The sequence below is a fragment of the Condylostylus longicornis genome, unplaced genomic scaffold, assembly GCF_029603195.1.
Source record: "Condylostylus longicornis isolate FDR11 unplaced genomic scaffold, ASM2960319v2 ptg000031l, whole genome shotgun sequence".
NCBI lineage: Eukaryota > Metazoa > Arthropoda > Insecta > Diptera > Dolichopodidae > Condylostylus > Condylostylus longicornis.
In genome coordinates this window covers 4,313,648-4,335,730 of record NW_026578000.1, presented here as the reverse complement: position 1 = coordinate 4,335,730, position 22,083 = coordinate 4,313,648, and the positions used below count along the sequence as shown (strand labels likewise).

Below are 22,083 nucleotides of genomic sequence, written 5' to 3'. Positions count from 1 at the left end.
TTATTATTGATTTTAAAATTATTTAATACAGATACCTACAGAATTAAAACTTAAAAAAAATAAAAATGAAATTTGTTTTACTTTTAGTTTTTGTAATTTGTAATAATTTCGAAGGACTTACTGCAAGAAGAGACCGTAGGTCATTTCGTACATACATAATATTAAAAAATATTTTATTTAAAAATTATATAAAATTTATTTTATATAATTTTTAAATAAAATAAAATTTATTTTTATAACATTAAAAAAAAAAAAAACTTTTTCCATTATAGCCCGTTGCGCTAAACCACCTCCCAAAGCTGACGACTGGTTTTACATTGTTTATGTAAGATTCTTTTACAATAGCACATCAAATACATGTAATCAATTCATAGCTACTGGATCCGATTATCAATGTGACAAAGCTTTACAAAACCGTTTTAGATCGGCATATGAATGTGCAAAAGTATGTTGTCAACGTTCTTAAATTATAGAACAATGTTCAAGTTTTTTTAACAAGAGAAAAATGTTTTTGAATATTATTTTTTTAAAATTTATTATATAATTTAAAGTAAATAAAATTGTAATAAACTATATTTAAAATGGATTTTGAGTAATTTAAATAAGTTTGTAATTTCTATAAATCCATAATTGTATGCATGTAGGTCCTTATTTTGTAAAGATAGAATTGACTAACATTTTATATTTAGAATTTTAAAGAACATTTTAAATTCTATTGCTCTTCTCTTAAGGTTTCATTTATAATTATATAATTTTTGCATAAAAGATGATTTCTAAACAATCTTTATTCATTTCTCTAAAAAATCACTAAGATTCTTATTTCATCTTTATTTTATTCCAAATTTATATATATTTCAAAAAAATATATTTTTGTTTTTTTAATTTGAAATAAATCAAGATTAATATTATAAAAGAAATTAAGTATATTTAATATAAATTACTAATAACAAAAAGTCAATCACATCAAAACCAATATTTCTATAAAAATTTTATATTATCCATTTTATTACAATAATTCCGCCATAGTTACATCTTTTCGTACAGCATTATTGAATCCTTCCTTATAACGGTACCAAATTGGACTTTTGACAATAGGATCAGAAATTCCTAAAATAATTGAAATTTATTTAAAATTAAATATATCAAAATTTTTTTTTAAATTAAACAAAAATTGTGTTATATTACAATATATTATGGACTGCTATAGCCAACTTACTTTCATCAGTGGTAGCAGAATCCGATTTTGTACATATTCTTCCAAAGAAATCCTTAGAGATCTGAAAATAAAAATAAAAAAAATATAACAATAGGTTTTGAAAAATAAATTGATAAGAAAATGAGATATTCAGATATTTAAAGAGGGAAAAGTTATAAGACTCAATCAACGATGCTTAAACAAATTTTTTTATTTTGAAATGTTGTGAGAAAAATGTTATAATTTTTATACAAAACCTACATTTGAAGAAAATTCTAAATATAAATTAAATTTTTGTTAATATTTTAATAGAAGAATTTCAATAATAAAAATGGATAATAAATGGAATTTGAAATTTCTAAATCTATTCAAAAGGCAAAAAATTTTTTATACATATTTATATACAATGCATGTATACTGCTATACTTCTGTAATGATTAGGTATAATGACGAAAAATGATTCTACTTCAACATTTTATACACATGCTCATAAATTTTTTTTGTATAAATACATATACAAAATGTTATATTAAAAATCATACCTTATAAATGTATGCATACATATATATATGTTCGTAAAATCTATCTATACTAATAAAAACTTGAATTGAAAAACAAAAGGATTTATTTTCAATTTAACTTTTTAATTATGTTTGTTGAGAAATTTCTATCCAACTGTTATATTGAAAGGAAAAAAAAATCTTTTATTCACTATAGGATGAAATGAAGGATAACGTATGCTTTTACCTTAACTAATAGTGTATAAATTCAATAATCCTATATCTAGATTTATTATTATAATTTAATATCATCAAATATTTATTCAAATTTATTAAAAATTAGCATTTTAATTTTAGTTATTAAATTATTTGAATGCATTATAAATCGATTTTTGTTCATACATTAACAATTATTTTAAAATTTCAATCTTATTTTAAGGCAATTTTTTGATTAAGTCCTCAGCAAGTGTAATTTGAAATTTTTATATGTAATACTGATAGGAATCTGTATTCTATGTACGAATAATACATTAGAGAGAATTCCAACAAATATTGTCGTGGAATATACTACCTAAACATGTTTGTTTAATATAATGTACCTTAATTTTTAAATTTCTTATCAGAGAAATATTCAATTTATTATAAGAGAATCAGATTATAAAGTAAAAATTTTATGACTTTTAATATTTTACATAAGAAAATTTCAACTAACTTACAGTAAACATTATAAAAATTACATTTTCATTTTTATTTTACACAGTTCGTGAGAACGTACTGTTCAGAGGTGTTTTCATACAACACGTACAAAAGGAAAAATTACATATTTTTTCTTCCTTTGTTTTTGGTTTTTTTTTTTAATAAATCCCCATTTTTTTAAATCCCATTTTGACTTTTGAAGGATTATGGTATTTACTTTATTTTCCTTTTTCTATTATTTTCATCCATATTAAAACAAGTATGTTGGTAGATGGCTGACACTAAAAATAATTTCAATATTATTCTGTTAGTATAAACTTAACAAGACAATATTTGATTTCGTTTTTATGGGATCAATGGAATATATTATAGGATTTTGTTGGATTTTCACTCTATTTCATATTATAAATTAATAGCATTTCACTTTATAAATAAAATAAATCAATTACATTTCTTTTATATTGTATCCAGAATAGGAAAAAAAAAAACAATCTACATTATATTCAGTTGGCTATTTTAATATTTTTAAAAATTATTAAAAAAAAAATTCTGCTTTTTAAAATATATGTATAAAATTATTTTTTTTTTTAATAAATAATTATTTAGATCAGCTTTGTATGAGCTTTAATAGCTTTATATAAGCTTTATCATAATATGTGGTGGTATGAAATAAGAGTATTGGAATAATATTTCAATATTGAAAAAATTGTATGGTTTTGATAACATTATTATCTTAGTAACTGTTGTCGTATACGTAGACAAAATCTACGGTTTAATCAAAATCTAATTAAAGTCGTATATACAAAAACCAAAACCATCATCTGTTTTGTCTGATTACATTTTGTCTGACGGAATTAAAAAGATTTTTTAAAAATAAAATGGTGACCAACTAATTTTTATTTTGGTCATAATTTTCGTAGCAAATAATTACGAAATTTTGAAATTAAGTCACATACTATAACAGATAATATTGTCTTAGATCTTATCTTAAAAAATTATATAATATTATTAGTATACAATTGTAATCATTAAATAATTTAAAATTAAACATAAAAATTTTGTCACAAAACCTTGAAACATTACACTTATCTAAAAATTTTAAGTAATATCCTATACCTAGTTTTACAAAATTTATATTAAATTTGATATGTTCCTTATAATACAGCATACTACAAATATTTTGTACATTATTTTATTTTTAATGAAATTGTATCCGAAATTATTACTACTAAAACTAATCTAAAGCAATTTATTTGTACCGCACAATTTAAGACCATTATCGTATAAATGTATTTTTTTTTTTCCTCCTTTATTATATTGTTATTATTATATTTTCCCTTTCCTTAAAAAAAAAATACTTTATAAATATTACTTAAAAACAATATATATATATATATATATATATACACATAAAGGCATAATGAAATGTTTCCGTTTTCATTTCTCTTATTTAGTATATAACCAGTAAGATTACTTGTTTATTCTACTTCTATTCCATAATAAATAGCTATATTAATATATTTTAACACTATTATTATATAAATATTATATAGTATATATATATATATGAATATGAAATGTAACATTTATATTATATTCTTGTAATAAAATAGAATCGTTTTTATTTTATTATATTACATTTTTATTTGAAATTCAGAAATGTTGTTACTATAATAGTATTTAATATACATGCATAGATAAAATAGAAAGTGTGAGAAAATTATCCTTATAAAAGGACACAATATAGAAAAAAAAAAGTAAGTAAAAAATTCAAAAAAGAAATTAATGATTTTTGGCATAAAAATTGACTCTACTTGGAAATATTTTTTTACTAAAATAAAAAGAATTACTTTTTTGACAGTGAATTCAGTTGAATATGATTTTATATCTATTTATTTTATTAAATGATATTGTTATTTGAAAAAACATAAAATATTAAAATTAAAAACTATTTGTACTGAATAATGGCAATTCTAATAAGTTAAAATAGAAATTCTAATATGTCTCGAACAATATTCCAATTCGGTGTTCATCTAATTATATATTTATGTATAAATGAATCTAATTCAAAAATTTTTCAATTAAAATGAAATAATGCTTAAATAAAAAATATATTTGAATAATTTAAAATTTTAATTGAACTATATAAAATTTTAATATTATTCGTACAACACCTTAATGTGTTCAACACTTTAAAAAAACTAATTTTATTAACTTTGAGTTTTCGGAGGATATGAGAAGCAAAATAATACAATATATTATATATATATGTATACGAATATTTCATATTATATAGTAACTATAAAAAATAATCGTAATTTTATGAATAAATTTTTACTATAAGATGGTAGTAAAAAGTTTTTTTTTTTTATCAAAATTCTTATAATACAAAAACTTTGATTTCAATATTACAATTTCCTATTTATTTTAAAAGATTTCTTCTAAAAAAAACTTTTCTAATAAATAAGTTCAATCAAATTTGAAATTGAAATTTATTGTTTTTATATGCAATTTTCAAACAAAAAAGTTTTTGATTGAAAAATAATTTAAACAATAAATAAATAAAATTTTCTTCCTTATTATTAAGAAAGAAATTTGGGGTTTAAAGTTTCTATATATGTACATATGTATAGGTATACATATTTTGTAAATAATAATATTTACATATTAATATATAAAAAAAAATCTTATATTTACCGTTTCTTTCTGATTTTTTTTACTTTGTCTAATTTTCGGTTTCAAACATTGCAAATAATTTGGTAAATTCTCTTGTGGTGGTGATTTTTCTTGCATATTTTTTGAATTTGATTTGAATGCTATTTTCTTACTGTTATTTTTATCGTTATTATTATTAATTATTTTTGGTGCTGATCTTCTCATTTTCTCTAATTCAACTTCACGCGCTATCAACTGACGACCAAAATAACTTAATGATATTCCTTTAAAATCTGCATTACATTTAAAAAGCAATTTGAAATAATATTTGAAAAAAAAAAAAACCAAATTATAAATTATTTTAATGTAAGTCACCTGGAAATTTAATAAGCATATCAATATCTGGTTCCAAACAATATTGATATGTTCCATCAATAGCTTTAGTTTGGGTAAAAACTAAACCTAAATCTACCATTATCCCAACAGTTGAAGAAAGTTCATGACGTTCTCTATTTTATTATAATTATAAAAAAAAAAATTAAATTTAAAAATTAAGTTTTTATTAGTTAAAAAAAAACATTTTGATGAATGTTCAATATACATATATTTAATTTAAAACAATAATACTTATATACTTTGTTGTTAAAAGTTGTGAAGAAACTGAACGTAAATTTGGTGATAATATAGATTTTAAGAATGGTAAAGTTTCTAATAAAATAGTTGCTCCTGTACCAATACCAATTGAATTACAATTTACACCCTTTCTAAATGAAGTAAATATCATTTTATGAGTAGTAGATTTTTGATGAACCTTAAAATGAATTAAATAAAATTTAAAAAAAAAAATTAACAAAATATTTATATAACAACTAAATTGTATAAATTTATAATTAATTGAAATTTAAACATAATATTAATTATAAAACTAGAATCTGTTCTCAAATTAATTATACTCGAATAAAGTAAGTATATCTTTAAGGAATTTTTGGAAAAAGTATATTTCATTAAATAAATTCCACATTATGTGCAATTATTCAAATTTTTTACATATATATGTAGTAGTTTTTTTTAATCATGGTTTATTTTATTCACAATTCAAATAAAATTCTCTCTAAATAATAATAATTTTTTTTTATAATTTCTATTAGATATAATCATCATTATTAATAATCATGCCCTTTCTTAAATCACCTTAACCCCATCTTATTTTTTATTCTTTATAAAATTATTAAAACACATAAACAAAAAATAATACTTTCAAAGAAAAAAAAAAAAGAAAAGGAACGCTTTTCTTTGAGTAACAAAATTGCATAATGCATCCTTAATCACTTTTTCTTTAAAATTCTGATTTTTTTCTGAAATGAAATAATAAACTCAATTTGTGACCAACAAAAAGCTATATCTTTTTCTAATGAAAACTCATTTTCATAAATTATTCAAATAAAAAAATTAAAGAAACAAAATCCAATCTTATTCATTGAGGAATGCAAATGCATTCAATTGAAGAGTCAACATCAGAAGAAAGGATATATTATGAAAAGAAAAGCAAAATTTCCTTTGCTACATATATATACATATATACATACATCAGTATAAAATTTTCAATATGAATTTTATGCTTTTTAATAAAAACAATTATAAAGTATTATGTTAGAAAAAAAAAATATAATAAACTAAAGGAAATACATATATTTTTTCTCTTTTCTTATTTTTCTCTAAAGATGCACAAAAAAAGCCCAATGATTATTAAAGTATGAGATTAAAATAAAAAAAATGTATGTATTTAAATACATACTTACATACAAAAGCTTCCTCTTCTTAACATTTTTAAATGTTATCTCACTAGAACGTAATGAAATACTGCATAATTTATAAATTTTCATGAAAAATTTTCTTTTGAGGAAAATTTCGAAGCAAAAATAAATCATAATATACATAATTATCTTCATTTAAAAAAAAAAATGATCTTAAAAATTAGTATTTAACTATTTAATGAAATATTTTAAATTTGTTTTTCTTTTTTATCAGAAGAATCGAAAATTCATATAAAATTAAAAATAAAAAAAAATAAGTTTTAATTATTTATTGTATATAAATACAAATATTTATACATAAATATAAATGGTGTATAGCAGAATATTATTTTAAACAAATTAATTTTCTAATACGAAATTGATCTTTGTCAATTTTCCAGTCCATATTTTATTAAAAATGTTGGATAATAAATTATTTCTAAAGGGAACTGACCGATTAAAAAAACTATAATAGGTACATATTTCAAATTAAAATGAAATTTCCTCAAATTAGAAACGTTTCTTTAAACGATTTCACATGTTCACAATATATTAAGTAAAATATATTATGCTATTTTAAATTAAGTGTTAATTTATATTCTATTAACAAATTAAGCAATTTATGAGTTTGAACAAATTTATGAAATAAAAATTTTATAAATTTTTCTTTTTGAAATATTTTTTGTTTACCTCAAATCCTTTATTAGGAAAAGTAATTTTAGGCCACGATAAACTTGCAAATAATAAATGCCAAGTTATAAAACCAAATTGCAAATAAGGATATATTGAGTAATTTTGGAGATGATTAATTTGCGTTTGTAATAAATCTGAAAAACAAAACCAATTGGCTGCTTCTAAAACCCCATCTAAATTTGGATCCGGCATTTTTTGTAATAAATAATTTTCAAAAACACCCTGCATTAATCTTAAAATAATCGAAATATTATAAAAAAAAAAAAATGTGTAAATAAAATTTAATTTCCACCATACCTTTCATAATCTCCTGCCATATGAAGAATTTCATATATATATTTAACTCTAGTACTTAAAGACATATTTGTCATAGTGACCATTAGTTGATCATTTTCTGGTGAATTCCGCGACTCTGTATTAGCTAATTGCTTTTGAGGACGTTGAATCTAAATAATTGAAATAATAGAATAATTTATATGCTTGAATTATAGCAAATAGAAAAAAAAGAAAAAAAAAACAAAAAATTACTTACTTGAAATATTGCTGACCAAATGCCAAAGAGACCTCTGTGCCTATCTTTTTGGCCTAAATTGGCATTCAAAACATCAATTAAAGTTAAGTTCTTCTTGCTTCCACTGGAATAGCGTATATTTAAGCTATATGTGAAAGTGAAGTACAAAAAGAATTACCTATAGAACTGTAGCATTGATATACACGATCGTACATCATTACCAGATTTATCCGCTAGAGCCAACAATGTTCCCAAATCTACTTTTAAATGTTCTTTCTTACAAATATCTAGAAGTCTATATGTAATAAACATTATTATATAAATGAAAACGACATAAAAACAAAATTTACCTTTCTGCTAGCCTTGACGACTCAATTGGCGGAAAATTAACAACAAATGCTACTTGTCTTAATTGCCTTAATGCTGGAGCATACATGTCATTACATATGCAAATAATTGGTCTTTTTAATATACTTTTATGTTCTTTACCCTTTTTAGATTTAACCGTATAATTATCTGCTGTAAAACGTATTAGAAAATCTATAGATTGAGAAGGTGCTCCATCAATTTCATCTGTAAAAATACATCTCAATTTAAATTTACAAAATCATTTAATAAATCAAAATACCAAGAATTATGCAATTGGGTCTTTTGTCTTCGTTTAAAACTGAAGTCATCTGTGTGCCGTTTTCTAACGCTAAACGAAAAGCTTCCGGGCTCCGATCGTCTGATGCGTTCAACTCTCTCACACAGTATCCGGCATGACGAGCAATAGTATGAGCTAAGGTAGTTTTCCCTAAGCCTGGCGGACCACAAAGTAATGCTACCTTTTGCATTGGTCTTCCATGGCTATCCAAATTTATGTTTAAATTTTGTTTTGTTTTTCTATTCCATCCACCTGTAGATTCAAACTTTCCCGTTCTCTTATTGAAACTATTAAGTTGCTGACCCTCAAACTTTCCATTTAAAGCCTTCTTACCGAACTCTCTAAATATTAGCTAGCTTCTTATTTCTTGTAACAATATTAATTAGAAAAATTTACCTTCCAAAAACTACTTTATCCCACATCTTAAGCCAATATAAAAGACTACGATTAGTTGTTTCGTCAGATAGCAAATCTAAATATTTTTTCGGGCGGTATTTATCTACCCATAAACATTGATCATTTAATAAGGAATGCTCTGAATATTCAACGATATTTCCATTTTGTTCATTAGAACAATTTCCAGCGCTTGCAGTCATACGTTTTAATGTCTAAAAAAGCAAAATATGTGAACAACAAATAGGATTTAAATAATAAATATACCAATTCTCTGGCTATATTCCAAATTTCTTCCTTCGATTCACCTAATAAACCACGGTATCCTTTTGTAAAAACATTTATTTCGTCAATCTCCTTTGCTTCATAATCCTCAGAGTGCATTCTTACATAAATACGTTCTAAATCATTTTTTACAACGGTTATACAGGGCCAACTGAAATAATATTTAAAAACAAAATTATAATGAATTATTAAAAGCCCACCTTAAATATGTATTAATTGATTCTAATAGGAAAACGATACGTACTTTGGTATTGTATAAGACAAATTTTTCTTCTTAAATTCATGTAAAGCGTTTAGTCTATCTACGCTGTCTTTTTTCAAAGGATTTTTTATTTCTCTGCACCTTTTTCTTGCTTCCAGAATTTTAGATATCATTTCCATATCCCTTTCTTCTTCGATTTTAAATTTTTTTACCTCAGGATCCTCATATTCTTCTCGCTCAATATCATGAATATCACCAAATAAATCTTCTAAGCGACGTCTCTTTTTTAAACCAACATTTTGAATTTCCTGAAATACATCCATTGGCTCACCATTTTCCTCTTCAACAATAATTGACGTTGATGGAGCAAATTTGTCATTTTGATTTCTATGGGTTTCTGTTCTCCCAATAGGAGTGGAAGATACTCTAGCGGCTTCACAATTTATTGATGAATTAAAAAGTTTCCTATTTACATTAACTAACTTGTTAGAGTTTTTCGCACTTCCAAATGATATTTGCGAAAGTTGTGGACTCTTTAGTAAACTTTCTTGGGTTTGATTCAATTGAACTGAAGTATTAGGTGCAAAATTATTGGATTGAGGATGCTGCTGGGTTTTATCAATATTTAAGACTTCTTCATCGTGGACTAAAAATTTTGTGTGTGATTAAAAACTATTTCGACCTTTTTTTTTTTCAAAAAAAAATTTATAACAAAATTAAAAACAATTACTTTCTTCGAGTAATTCCATTTCATCTTGATACATTAATTCAAATTCTTCTTCCTCGGTAGGAAACTGATCCATTTTTTGTTTGATTTTTTTTTGGTAAATTTAAAAATATGTCAAACTACTTTTCTGTTAGTTGTACTTAATATCCCAACTACTTTTCTATTTTATTTATAAAATTTTTATTTATTTTTCATTTTTATTCAATGTTATATTTGTTTTTAAAATCAAAATACAAACGTCACTGATTAAAATGTCAAAAAAATACCGCCTTTTTTCCATACACTTAATTTGTCAGGCCCGAATATTTTACTGCGTTCACATCTTTTACAAATCTAAGTAAAAAAAATTAACAACTAAATTATAATTTACAAATATGTTTTTTAGTTATTGATAAAAGCCGAAAATAATTACAACTGCTTAAATGCGCACCTCCTTGAACGTCGTAATTATAACGTTATAAAAAAAATTGTATTTGAGCTTACTAATTATAAATAGCCAAAATTAGGGTTAGATTTCAAACCTAAAGCGTATGATAAATTCTCTGTAGTTTCTACTTAAAAAAATGATAAAAATGACTATAGATTTTAAAGAGAACTACTTTATGCAATCGTTTTAAATTTGAAAAATTAATATTTAACTTATTTCTTTTATTTACCATAATTTATCCTTTATAATATAGAATTTATAAACATATTACATTTTATTTTCTACAAAAATTAGCATTGAAATGAGAAATTGAGTTTTTAAAGGAACATTATAAGAAAGTGAAATTTATATATTTATGAACAAAGTCTGAAAAATATATGAAAATCTTGATAGTCCTAATACGCCAGATTTCGTTTTTTTCTTAACTCGAAAAAGAAATCTTTTGAAAAAAGATGGTTCTGTAATATATTATTTATATATTATAACATTATAACATACGCTTCATTCCCCTTGCACAAAAAGCTTTTGAGCAGAGCGAACGTCTATAAAAAATTATTATAAATTACTTATATAAAAAAAACTGCCGTTTTATCGTTAATATTTGGTTATAATATTTTCCGCTTGGTATTATTCATTCTCAGATGAGGTAGGAGTCAAAGTGTCACTGACATACTTAAATATGACAGTTGTCACCAATTTATAAACTATACCCATAAGGGATGTCAGTTGTCATGTGGGTTGTCATTTTAAGAAAATTTTAGTCGTGAAAATTTATTTGTGAATATTTTTATAGGAAATAAAAATTAGAATTATTTTAGTATATTTTAATATATAATGGAAAATGTTGGGGAGCCGCAATATTTGTCGGATCACGAACATGATATTAAATTAATTGAAAGGAACGAATCGCCACCTGACGACCAGAACTACGACCAAGAAAAAGAGGAAGAAAAACAAGATCAAGATCAAGACGAAGTAGATTCAAATCCTGGAGGAAAATTCTACCCAGAATATGAATGGAAAAGAATTACAGATGATTTTTTTAATGCCTGTGCCGGTAATTTTAAATATTTAATTTAGAGTTTTATTAAAACGTGATTTTTTAGAACTTTCTCTTGGTGAATTAGTTCACGATGAAGTATTTGGATTGTTTGAGGCTATGTCTGCTATTGAAATGATGGATCCGAAAATGGATGTTGGAATGGGCTTTAGTAAAAATGAACCTCCGCCACATACTTTCGAAACGGCTGTTCAAGTAAATTTTTGGAATAATTATATTCTTATTGATATTTAAAAATTTATTGAAAATAATTTAAGGCTGGTATTTTAAAGTTATCAGATCTTGATAATAGTGAGCTTATTGGGCTTTTTGACTCATTGTATGCTTGTTTGGTGGCGTGGCTAGAAGGTCATTCTTTAGATCAAATACTATTCACATGTTTATATTTGCATTCACCAGACTCAATAGAAGACAAATCATTGAAAACATTTTGTACAGCTATTAGGCGCATTGTAAATACGATTAAAGACTTCATTCTCGAAAGCAATGTTAATGAAGAAGAAGATTTTCAATTATTTAGAGCATCAAGCTATAATTTTTGTGATCACCTATCAGTCCCCAAAGTAGTTTCTATGATAAGAGAAGCTGAAGAAGAACTTGTTAAAAAATCAAAAATTGAAGCACAACCTGATGATACAATAGCCATTATTAATCGTTTAAGACTTATGCGTCATTTGTTTCAGTCATTACACTTGTTTTGGCCGAGAAGGGATGCAGCTCCAACTGAAAATGAAATAGCTGAAATACAGAGAAATTTAAGTGCAGGATTAGATTTACTTCCCTATATTAAGAAAACAGTAGACAAAGGAACACAACCGGATCCAAATTGTGAGAAAATATTTTTAAACATATATTATTTTGAATTTTCAATGTACTTTTAGCGGAGGCTCCCAATCCAATGGGATTTTCACCTAGAGTTAATCAAAGAAATTTACCTCCGACATTTCCTAGAAGTGCGGAAATTAAAGATCGTTTATCTAGTTATCAATTTCTTGAAGAATTATTTCAACGTCTAAAATTTGCGTGTAAGGTTGTTCATTTAAGAGACTACCACTCTGCTTTGGTATTTCAATTTTTAAATATCAAAAATGAAGTATGTAATAATTTTTGAATTTGCTTTTAGAATTTCTTCATAGATTTTAGTAAACGATCTGATCACTGTCTTCTTTCTCGCAGTGTTTTACAAATTTTATTTTTAAATAACAGGAAAATTTTAGGTGTAATACCATTTGAAGATTGTTTAAAAGAATCTGTAAAAAACTTTATAGCTCCACCGGTGCTTATGGCTAAAAATCCCCTTGCGCTACATCCTCAAGCAAAAAGCTGCGTTGATGCATTTTTCAGCTACTGTAATATGCATCCTTTTATGTACTTTTTGCAAATATGTGGGTATAATAGAGCGAGGCAAAGAGATAAATTAGCTAGACTTATTCAGGAAGGATTCGCCAATTTACAAGATGAAGTAAAGTTTTCCAGCTTAATTTTATTTACAAGTAAATAGAGAATTTTTTTTAGGCTGGACGAGTTGACTCTTATTTAAATGTACTTGCTACGAAAACTGAAGCTGCGGGTCAGCACATTGCATTTTTTGGTACATGGACATTATATCACTGTTTACGTGCAATGTCTTTATATTTGCTGTCAGGTTTCGAATTAGAATTATACAGTGTTCACGAATATTTGTACATTTTTTGGTAATATTCATATCAAAAATTAATTTAGACAATATTTAAACATTTTAAATTATTTCAGGTATTTATTTGAATTTCTTTTTGGTTTCATTATTTCGGCTTTAACACGTGCTGACTGTATTTTAACTGAACAAGAGCATCTTCAAGAACAATTAAATAACAAAGGGTCTAAACAGAGAAAATCAAAGCCAAAGAAAAAGAAACAGCAAAAAACTTTTAAAGTTGAAATCGATTACAATCACGCTTTGCAAAATTTATGTGGTGGTTATTACAAAGTAAGAAAAATTTATTTAACTGTATATTCCCCCATAACATTTCTCTATTTTAAGACAATGGCAGGATTTACCAAAGATGAGAGGATTCGTCATCCTATGTCCAAATTTGATAACGAATCAATTCGATTTAGTCATCGTTTTGCACCATTTGCAAATTTGACAAGTCCGCCACCAATACCCTATTGTGAATTTTACAAAATGAAAACTTGTCTTTTAAGACTAAGCTCGACCGAATTGTATAAAGCTGCCACAAATCATTTTCATCAGGCTAGAAAGTGCTTAGAATCAATTCAAAATCCGGACCAAGAAGTATTTTTATCATTTTATATATCTGCTTTATAAATTTTTTTGATATTCCTACTTTTAGATGCTTCAGTTGATACAAGTTGCAAAGGTTAATTTTGTTGTAACCAGTTTGCTTGCCAATGGACATAAAAAAGATTCTAAATCTCAACCAGACTTTGACTTTTCACATCATAGATACTTCCCAATTATCAAATTGAATTAATTTATAAAAAATTAATATTTAATTTAAAAAAGTATAGTACTAACTAAACTGAAATATATAATTTTTTGATTATAGCAATAAAAATAAAAAATAACTTATATAAAATTTCTTCTAAAATAATTGTTTGATTTTTATCATATTAATTAAATGCCTTATAATTTCATAATATGTGTAAAATTAATTACTTTTTGAAAAATGACATTATACTCTTTGTTCCAGATGCTGCTTTAGCCAATTGCTTTTCTTTCATTGTCGGTAATTTTTCCTTAACTTTCTGAGTATTCTGTTCTGGGGAGGAAATTACTACTTCCATTTTTAATTTTTTATTATTTATTTCATCATCAACTTCTTCCAGAGGCTTCCTTTTTCCACTTTGTTTTTTGGGTTCTTCTATAACTGATTTCGGTGCTGGTATAGTTACTTTCATGTAATTTGCTAGTTCTAAATGTAAATCTTCCGTTAAAAATGTTCCAATCACGCCCCATGCATATGTCAATATTTTATCTTCACTTACATTTTCATCCAAAAAGCTAGATTTTTCATAGTTAGCTGATTGAGCTCCCGCTCCACCTGTATTTATTTTCGCTTTTTTTAAATTATCTACAATTTTCTTAGTCACTAACGATAACCATGCCAAGGATTTGATTTGATTATACTTAACAAAAAATAAATCATTTGAATATTCCTTGATGTCACAAATTTTTTCTAATTCTTCTTTATTTGCGTATTTTGATAAAATTTCAACCGTAACACTGCTTTCTGCATCGTAGATTTGATCAATAGCAATAGCTTTATTACTAGCGTATTTTCGAATATAATACAAGAATAAAAACTTGATATCTAAAGGCTGCGTAATATAAACCTTCCCGTCAGAGCTGACAAAGTCATCAATAAAAAAACTTCGATTAGGCTGATTGAATTGCATTAATTGATAAAATTGTTTATGAGCTGAATCTAATGCATAATATGAAAGTTTTTCTGTTCCAGGATTCCTCAATTTTAAAAATTCTATTTCAGCGAGATCTTCTGGTCCTTCAAATAAATCCCTGTGTATTAAAAAAACTTTCACTGGTTCCTCTTCTAACTTTGTAGCTGTAAAACTTTTTATTTCTGATTTAATTGATCCTCGTGTTTTACTCATTTCAAAATAAAAAAACAATTTACTCTTCAAAATTAAGTTAAAAATATATTGCCTTCCTCGAATCCAATAAACAAAACATTGGCTCACTCAAGTAATGTCAAAAATTGCGCAAAAACATGTCAACAAGTTTTGTTTGTCTAGGTGACCAGCTCCCCATAGTCATTGTATGCAAAGGAAATTGAGGTAAATAAAGAGAATTTGTATAAAAAATTTAAAAAAAAGAAATAATGTAAAAATTTCCTTAAATAAACCTATTCCCGCAAAATACGGAAAATTTCTTTATTCACTGAGGAAAACAAAGCTTAGTGTACCTAGTAAAATTTAAGTGAAGAAATGAGAATTCGTATGGAAGAAACGACAAATCTAATTAAAAATTCTAATTTTAAATTTTTTTTTATAGTTAAAAGCGCTAGAAATATGATATAAGTATGATATAAACGTATCAACATGGCGAATAATATAAACTCTTGAAACGTTTTCTTGAAAACTTTTTCTAACAGGGTAAATTTAGAAACAGATATATACGAAAATTGTATATTAGAATTTTTTTTTTTGTAAAATTAATTAAATTTTGTAAAATTATGTATTTTAACCCATCCTTGAAATTTATGTGGCATGCGACAATTGACAGTTGACATAAATAATTAAAGTCCATGTAAGAAAAAGAAAGCATGTTTGTGTAGAAAATTCAGCTCTTTCATTTTCTGGCAAGAATAGCGACTGAGTGTGCCTTTAATTCAACACTAAATTTATTTTTGGGCTAAATTTATTTTATTATTAAAGAATTATTTAATCTTTGATACGATTATAGAATTTGTTATTTGATTCCTAACTATGTACATACAACATTTTCAATAAATTAATATGAAAAATGGCAACTAATAAATTATAAACAAGTGAAATTAACAATGACAAGTCAAATGATGATTGCATGTTTTCACTTATTTAAAGTATGGCAACACTAACAAACGAAAAAGAAAATTTTTAGAAGTTATTTTTGCTGTTCTAATTTAAGAAAATTAAAAGGATTATTTTATTAACTTTTAAAATAAAATATAGTGTGAAATTAAGCTAAATTTCTAATAAAATACATTTTAATAATAGAATATAAGAATTCAAAGAAAAAAGGGTTAAGAAAAAAAATATTTTCCAATATATTAGAAGTATAATGGCGTTGCAAAAACTTGCAAATTGCAAAGTAATTTAAATTATCCAAAAAAAGAAAAGTAGAAATTACAGATTTAAGAAATCAAAAAGTACAATAAAATGGAAGTTGCACAACAGCAGTCAAATTTCAATTCCCAAAACAACAATATATCAATTAGTGATAAGCCATTCAGATCTCATCATCATCATTATGGTGGGCATCATTTTGGTGCTGGCAAACCAGGGCACCCATTTTTTAAACCTTTCAACTTTGGTAGAGGACCTGGTGGTATTACAGTGGATGATTTCGATGGGAAACGTTTAAGAAAGAGTGTTATGCGAAAAACTGTAGATTATAACGCATCTATTGTTAAAGAATTAGAGGTAAATCTTATATTTTCAAAATAGAATATTAAATACTAATAACCACGTTGCAATAACTATAATAATATTTAATTAATTAAAATTAAAAAAAAAATTTATGTTTTCTCTAAAAATAAATGTATTCAAAACTAACAGAATCGATTATGGCAGAGAGATTATCGTGATAGACATGCATTGCAACCAGAAAATATATATATTCCAGAACTATTGCCACCACCTAGTTATTTAGATAATCCTGCTAATTCAGTAACAACAAAATTTGTTAAAACTGCCACCAACAAAATGCGATGTCCAATTTTTACATTAGCTTGGACTCCAGAAGGACGGCGTTTAGTGACAGGGGCTAGCTCTGGTGAATTTACTTTGTGGAATGGCCTTACATTTAATTTCGAGACAATTTTGCAGGTAACTTTAGAAATGTGCATATATGTACTTTACAATAAATAAATATACATATATTTCCTCATTGTCTATTTTAATTAAATAAAGTGTCTTCTTATTTTAAAAAATATGTATTTACATAGTAAGTTTATTCTACAACTTTACTTTTATGTTTTATTTTTGTTTTTCTAATTTATTTGTTTGTAAATAAAGGCTCATGATGTTCCTGTAAGGACGATGGTTTGGTCCCATAATGATAGTTGGATGATTACAGGTGATCATGCTGGTTATGTAAAATATTGGCAGTCAAACATGAATAATGTAAAAATGTATCAAGCCCATAAGGAACCTATTAGAGGAATAAGGTACAGCATACAAACATCTAAATATATATTGTTATTATTATATTATTATATTTATATTTATTTAAAATGCATAAAAATTAAAACATATTTGAAATTCTCATAACAAAATAAATAAAATACAAAATAAAACATTAAGCCCTTGACGAAAATAAAATAAACAAAAAATCGTTCAAATAGTATTTAAATTTTAGAATGAAATTGTTAAGGATATAAAATAAAATAAATAAATGATTTCTTTGCCTTAACAATTTTTAAACCTGGTCTGATATGATTTAAATAAATAAAATAAAATTCAACCCTGCCCAAAAATCTTTGAAAACTTCGATTTTCAGATTTCTATGATTTAAAATATTTTTTGTTTATACTTACATATATAAAATTATGAAAACAAATAAATACAATTTCCTAAGTAAAATATTTACTGTGATATTTTTAAAGTTAAAATAAATAATGTATATTGAAACTTTGTCAACCATAAAAATAATTTTTCAATAAAATCACTTATTTTCACTCAAATAAAGTATTTCATTTCGCATTTCCTACTTTACAATATTATTTATTGCCCGAATTCGTAAAGAAAATTTGTAGAATATTAAAATACTTTTCAACTATTTGTGGGTCCTGAAAGAGTTCACAAAAGAGTACACTTTTTGGAATATTGATCATTTGACAAGCATATGAGGGACAAAATTATAAAACATGTTTTTATGTAAAATATTAAAAATAAAAGAAAAAAAAATAAAATAAATTCAATGTGGTTGATTGTTGTTTTACTTGATTCATTATTATTATTTTTTTTTAATTTCTACCTAAAGTCATTATGAGCTAGTAAGTACTTCATTAACATTTTATTTAAAAATATTTTTATATTTAAATTCTTCAAATAATCAATAACATTTTTGATGACGACAGCCCAGACAAAAAAAGGTTTAATAAAAAAAAAATATTTTTTTTTTTATTTTTATATTTAATTTTTCGTTCATTTTCTTTTTAAAATAAAAACAGATGTAGCTGCCTGGTTACGTGACTTTTAATTAATTTTCTCGGTTTTCCAACATTCAACATTTTTGTGCATGTAAACTAATTACAAATAAAATCTTTTTAATTTAAAATAAATTTTAAAATAAATTGAATTGTAAAAAACAGAATTTCTAACACTGCCTTTTAAACATGAATCAGAAATATGTGTAACAAATTTTCACTTAAAACCCAAGATCAACAAAATATTAAATTAAGTTATTCGAAAGCTACACCCTTGTCTTTATTTTAGAGCAAAATGTAAATACATAAAATAAGTTTAATACAAATTACAAAAATAAATTTTATATTACGTTTCTTAAATTTCCCATAAATTTATTGTAAGAACCTACTAAATTGGTTTTATAAATTTGTAGAATTGATATTTCAATTCTCATTGAATTCAATTTTAATTCCAAAACGATTTTGGGAAGTTATTTGGTCTTAATGTACTACATTTTGTTGTTTAGTCTTGGCTTGGGAATCATTATAAAAATTGTAATAATTATCCTTGTTTTTGAATAACTCATTCATTCATTTTTAAAACAAGGTACATATTTGAATAATTCTTTACAGTTTTAGTCCAACGGATTGTAAATTTGTAAGTTGCAGTGATGACGGTACATTACGTGTTTGGGATTTTTTACGATGTCAAGAGGAGAGAGTATTAAGAGGTAGAAAAACAATATTTTTTCTTTAAACTTTTTTGTTATTCTTTCAAAAAATTTAAAGGCCATGGTGCAGATGTAAAATGCGTTCACTGGCATCCACAAAAATCGTTAATAGTCTCTGGAAGCAAAGACAACCAACAGCCAATAAAACTTTGGGATCCAAAAAGTGGAAGTGCTTTGGCAACCCTGTAAAATTTAAAATATGTCCCCGAAAATTATTCAAACTATATTTCTTTTCTTTTTGTTTTATTTTTAGTCATGCTCATAAATCGACTGTAATGGATCTGAAATGGAATGATAATGGAAATTGGTTAATAACTGCATCAAGGGATCATTTATTGAAACTATTTGATTTAAGAAATTTAAGAGAAGAAGTACAAGTTTTTCGCGGTCATAAAAAAGAGGCGAGTTCAGTTAGTTGGCATCCAATTCATGAGGGTCTATTTTCTTCAGGTGGCTCTGATGGTTCAATTTTATTCTGGAATGTCGGGTAAAAAAGAAATCATTTGGAAATTTTGTATTTTTTATAACAACGAAAATATTTTTAAATAATAGGACTGACAAAGAAATTGGTAATATTGAAAATGCACATGAAAGTATTGTGTGGACATTAGCTTGGCATCCGTTAGGTCATATTTTATGTTCTGGTTCAAATGATCACACTATTAAATTTTGGACAAGAAATAGACCTGGCGATTTCATGAGAGATAAATACAACTTAAATACATTACCAGCTAGTTTAGCTGGGTTAGATGAATGTGATTTAGGTAAGTAAAATAAAACAAAAGTTTAAGAAACAAATTTTAATTTTTCTACGCTTTAATTTTAGACGAAAATCTTGTAATTCCTGGTATGGGACCAGAAGACAAAGTTGAATTTACTGAAAGTTTAATAGCGGATAAGGGTTCAATTCCAGGCCTTGAATTAGATACAAGCGCTATAGAAGATAAAAAAGAAAAGAAAGTACCTTATAGTAAACCTATTCCAAGAAACTTTCAAGCTCAATGGAACGATACAGGAAATAGAATAGAAGACAATGAAGAAAATGCATCAAAAGAAATTAAAGAAGTTATTACACAGTTAGCTGAAAAAGCTCCTGGTGCCGTCCCACTAGAAAAACTTTCTCCAACAGCTATAATAGTATATGGAAAAGTTGTTCCAGTTCTGCCGGGTAGTAATTTGCAAACAGCAATATTAGCCGGTCCTGATTCGCTAAATAGATACATTAGTTCTGGTGAAATAGAAGAATTAGCAGATGTACTCCCACCTGTAGAAGAAGTTCGTAATACAAATTCTGAAGAGGTTTCAAATACAACTTCAGAACCACGGCGAAAAAAATCGCGTTTTAGTGATGCTGTGCCAATACGAAATCATAATGCACAAATGGTATACGGTCATGATAGCGATTTGAGAAACATTACAGGATTACAGCCGCAGCAACTTTTACAGCTTCAGCAAATTCAACAGCAGTATCAACAACAGCAATTACTTCAACAGCAGCAGCAGCAACAACAGCAACAACAACAGCAACAAAAACCATTTATACCGTCATTACTGAACATTAAGGTACCAGAACCAGAAGAGTTCAAATCCAAAATATCACCCCGCGATAAAGATTTTCGTTTTGATGATGAAGATGATGATGATGATGAGCGTGCGCCTTGGGATCAAAAACCCAATGGTTTTCAATCATTTATACAAGGAAACAACATATTTGGTAATACTGGTGGAAATTTTGGAAGCGGGAATTTCACTGGCAATTCGGACAATTTTGATAGAAATTTTAATTCTAACAATGGAAATAATGGTGGCAGGGGCCGGCCTTCAAGATTTAGCGATATTAATGATAAAACTGATCGATTTGACAATTTTAATAGTAATAGTAATGATGATAGTAATTATGGCCGCGATAGAGATCGAAGAGGTAGTGGAAGCAGAATGAATAGCAATCGCAACCAAAACCGGAATAATAGAAATAATAGAAGATTTTAATTTAAAAAAAAATAAAAAAATACACATACATACTTTTTTTCTTTTGTAGTTTTGTAAATAAAAGAAATTATCATTGATATTGCGGTGAAATATCCGTAATAAATTGTATTATCTAGAAATTCATAAAAATAAGTCCTACCAACATAAATAAATAATATATTATACATATAAGTAAATAAAAACTAAGTAAGAATTTGGAAGTATGATATAATAAAAACATTTCAAGATGTGTTCTTTTTGGTTCCCAAACCAACATTCTTGGTTCATCGCAATAAATTCAAATTTTTTAGAATATGTTTTTCTGTTGATTTCTTCTCGTTCATGGATACTAGAAGATCTTTTTTATGCTGATGTTGTTTTAAATGTTATTTTTCTTAAAGCTTACATGCTTAATTTAATCAAAAATTAAAATTTTATAAACCTTTAAAAAAGTTGTAACTATTTTTCGAACTCAACCAATTGTAATTATTTTATTCTTAATTTTACATTAAAAAGAATAAATCCCATTATTCCTTCCAAACCGTTCCAAATACAGCAAAAAAACAATTTACAGAAGTGTTTTTCAACAGGAATTGAAACAATACATTTCCTGGTTCTAAGAAGATTAATTACTTTTTCCTAGTCTTTACAGAGATTTGAATAATGAACCGGAGCAGTGGATCAATAAGCAGATTAATTTCATTATGGTAAGTATGCATAATTGATTGAAGATATTTTATTTCTTAATTT

At 25.3% G+C, this 22,083-nt stretch overlaps 4 protein-coding genes across 5 annotated transcripts; 2 read left to right on the top strand and 2 right to left on the bottom strand.

Moving 5' to 3' along the window:
* Positions 1 to 905: 905 nt before the first annotated feature.
* On the bottom strand, positions 906 to 10,496 carry LOC129608333 (chromosome transmission fidelity protein 18 homolog). The gene is made up of 15 exons (XM_055519792.1): positions 10,300 to 10,496; positions 9,612 to 10,215; positions 9,350 to 9,518; positions 9,086 to 9,297; positions 8,672 to 9,030; positions 8,394 to 8,616; positions 8,222 to 8,338; positions 8,065 to 8,167; positions 7,830 to 7,978; positions 7,530 to 7,764; positions 5,682 to 5,857; positions 5,422 to 5,555; positions 5,089 to 5,339; positions 1,217 to 1,277; positions 906 to 1,107 (listed from the first exon to the last, which is right to left on the bottom strand). The coding sequence occupies exons 1-15, from the start codon at positions 10,370 to 10,372 to the stop codon at positions 1,007 to 1,009; spliced, it is 2,967 nt and encodes a 988-aa protein (XP_055375767.1). The 5' UTR covers positions 10,373 to 10,496; the 3' UTR covers positions 906 to 1,006.
* Positions 10,497 to 11,464: 968 nt separating this feature from the next.
* Positions 11,465 to 14,360, top strand: LOC129608264 (N-alpha-acetyltransferase 35, NatC auxiliary subunit homolog). Of its 2 annotated transcripts, none has more exons than XM_055519658.1 (9): positions 11,465 to 11,780; positions 11,830 to 11,978; positions 12,467 to 12,611; positions 12,665 to 12,846; positions 12,907 to 13,245; positions 13,299 to 13,477; positions 13,536 to 13,749; positions 13,804 to 14,058; positions 14,117 to 14,360. In XM_055519658.1, exons 1-9 carry the CDS (start codon positions 11,558 to 11,560, stop codon positions 14,255 to 14,257), a joined length of 1,827 nt encoding a protein of 608 aa, XP_055375633.1. In that variant the 5' UTR covers positions 11,465 to 11,557; the 3' UTR covers positions 14,258 to 14,360. The 2 variants fall into 2 exon arrangements, with proteins under 2 accessions (XP_055375633.1, XP_055375632.1); XM_055519657.1 differs by having other exon boundaries at positions 12,041 to 12,611.
* Positions 14,300 to 15,460, bottom strand: LOC129608265 (uncharacterized). Its single transcript, XM_055519659.1, has one exon. The coding sequence runs from the start codon at positions 15,396 to 15,398 to the stop codon at positions 14,439 to 14,441; it is 960 nt and encodes a 319-aa protein (XP_055375634.1). The 5' UTR covers positions 15,399 to 15,460; the 3' UTR covers positions 14,300 to 14,438.
* An 881-nt stretch (positions 15,461 to 16,341) lies between these two features.
* LOC129608285 (pre-mRNA 3' end processing protein WDR33) lies at positions 16,342 to 21,520 on the top strand. Its single transcript, XM_055519689.1, has 8 exons — positions 16,342 to 16,928; positions 17,064 to 17,333; positions 17,523 to 17,674; positions 19,268 to 19,365; positions 19,424 to 19,550; positions 19,619 to 19,852; positions 19,918 to 20,129; positions 20,192 to 21,520. The coding sequence occupies exons 1-8, from the start codon at positions 16,665 to 16,667 to the stop codon at positions 21,352 to 21,354; spliced, it is 2,520 nt and encodes an 839-aa protein (XP_055375664.1). The 5' UTR covers positions 16,342 to 16,664; the 3' UTR covers positions 21,355 to 21,520.
* The last annotated feature ends 563 nt before the right edge of the window (positions 21,521 to 22,083 follow it).

Coding starts and splice junctions, on each gene's coding strand:
- LOC129608333 (XM_055519792.1), bottom strand. CDS start 10,372: ATGGATCAGTTTCCTACCGAGGAAGAAGAATTTGAATTAATGTATCAA. Junction 8,168..8,221: donor TCAATGCTACAGTTCTATAG/GTAATTCTTTTT, acceptor ACGCTATTCCAG/TGGAAGCAAGAAGAACTTAA. Junction 7,765..7,829: donor ATGGCAGGAGATTATGAAAG/GTATGGTGGAAA, acceptor GATTATTTTAAG/ATTAATGCAGGGTGTTTTTG.
- LOC129608264 (XM_055519657.1), top strand. CDS start 11,558: ATGGAAAATGTTGGGGAGCCGCAATATTTGTCGGATCACGAACATGAT. Junction 12,847..12,906: donor GAGACTACCACTCTGCTTTG/GTATTTCAATTT, acceptor ATTTGCTTTTAG/AATTTCTTCATAGATTTTAG. Junction 13,750..13,803: donor TATGTGGTGGTTATTACAAA/GTAAGAAAAATT, acceptor CTCTATTTTAAG/ACAATGGCAGGATTTACCAA.
- LOC129608265 (XM_055519659.1), bottom strand. CDS start 15,398: ATGAGTAAAACACGAGGATCAATTAAATCAGAAATAAAAAGTTTTACA.
- LOC129608285 (XM_055519689.1), top strand. CDS start 16,665: ATGGAAGTTGCACAACAGCAGTCAAATTTCAATTCCCAAAACAACAAT. Junction 19,366..19,423: donor AGAGGAGAGAGTATTAAGAG/GTAGAAAAACAA, acceptor AAAAATTTAAAG/GCCATGGTGCAGATGTAAAA. Junction 19,551..19,618: donor GGAAGTGCTTTGGCAACCCT/GTAAAATTTAAA, acceptor TTTTATTTTTAG/TCATGCTCATAAATCGACTG.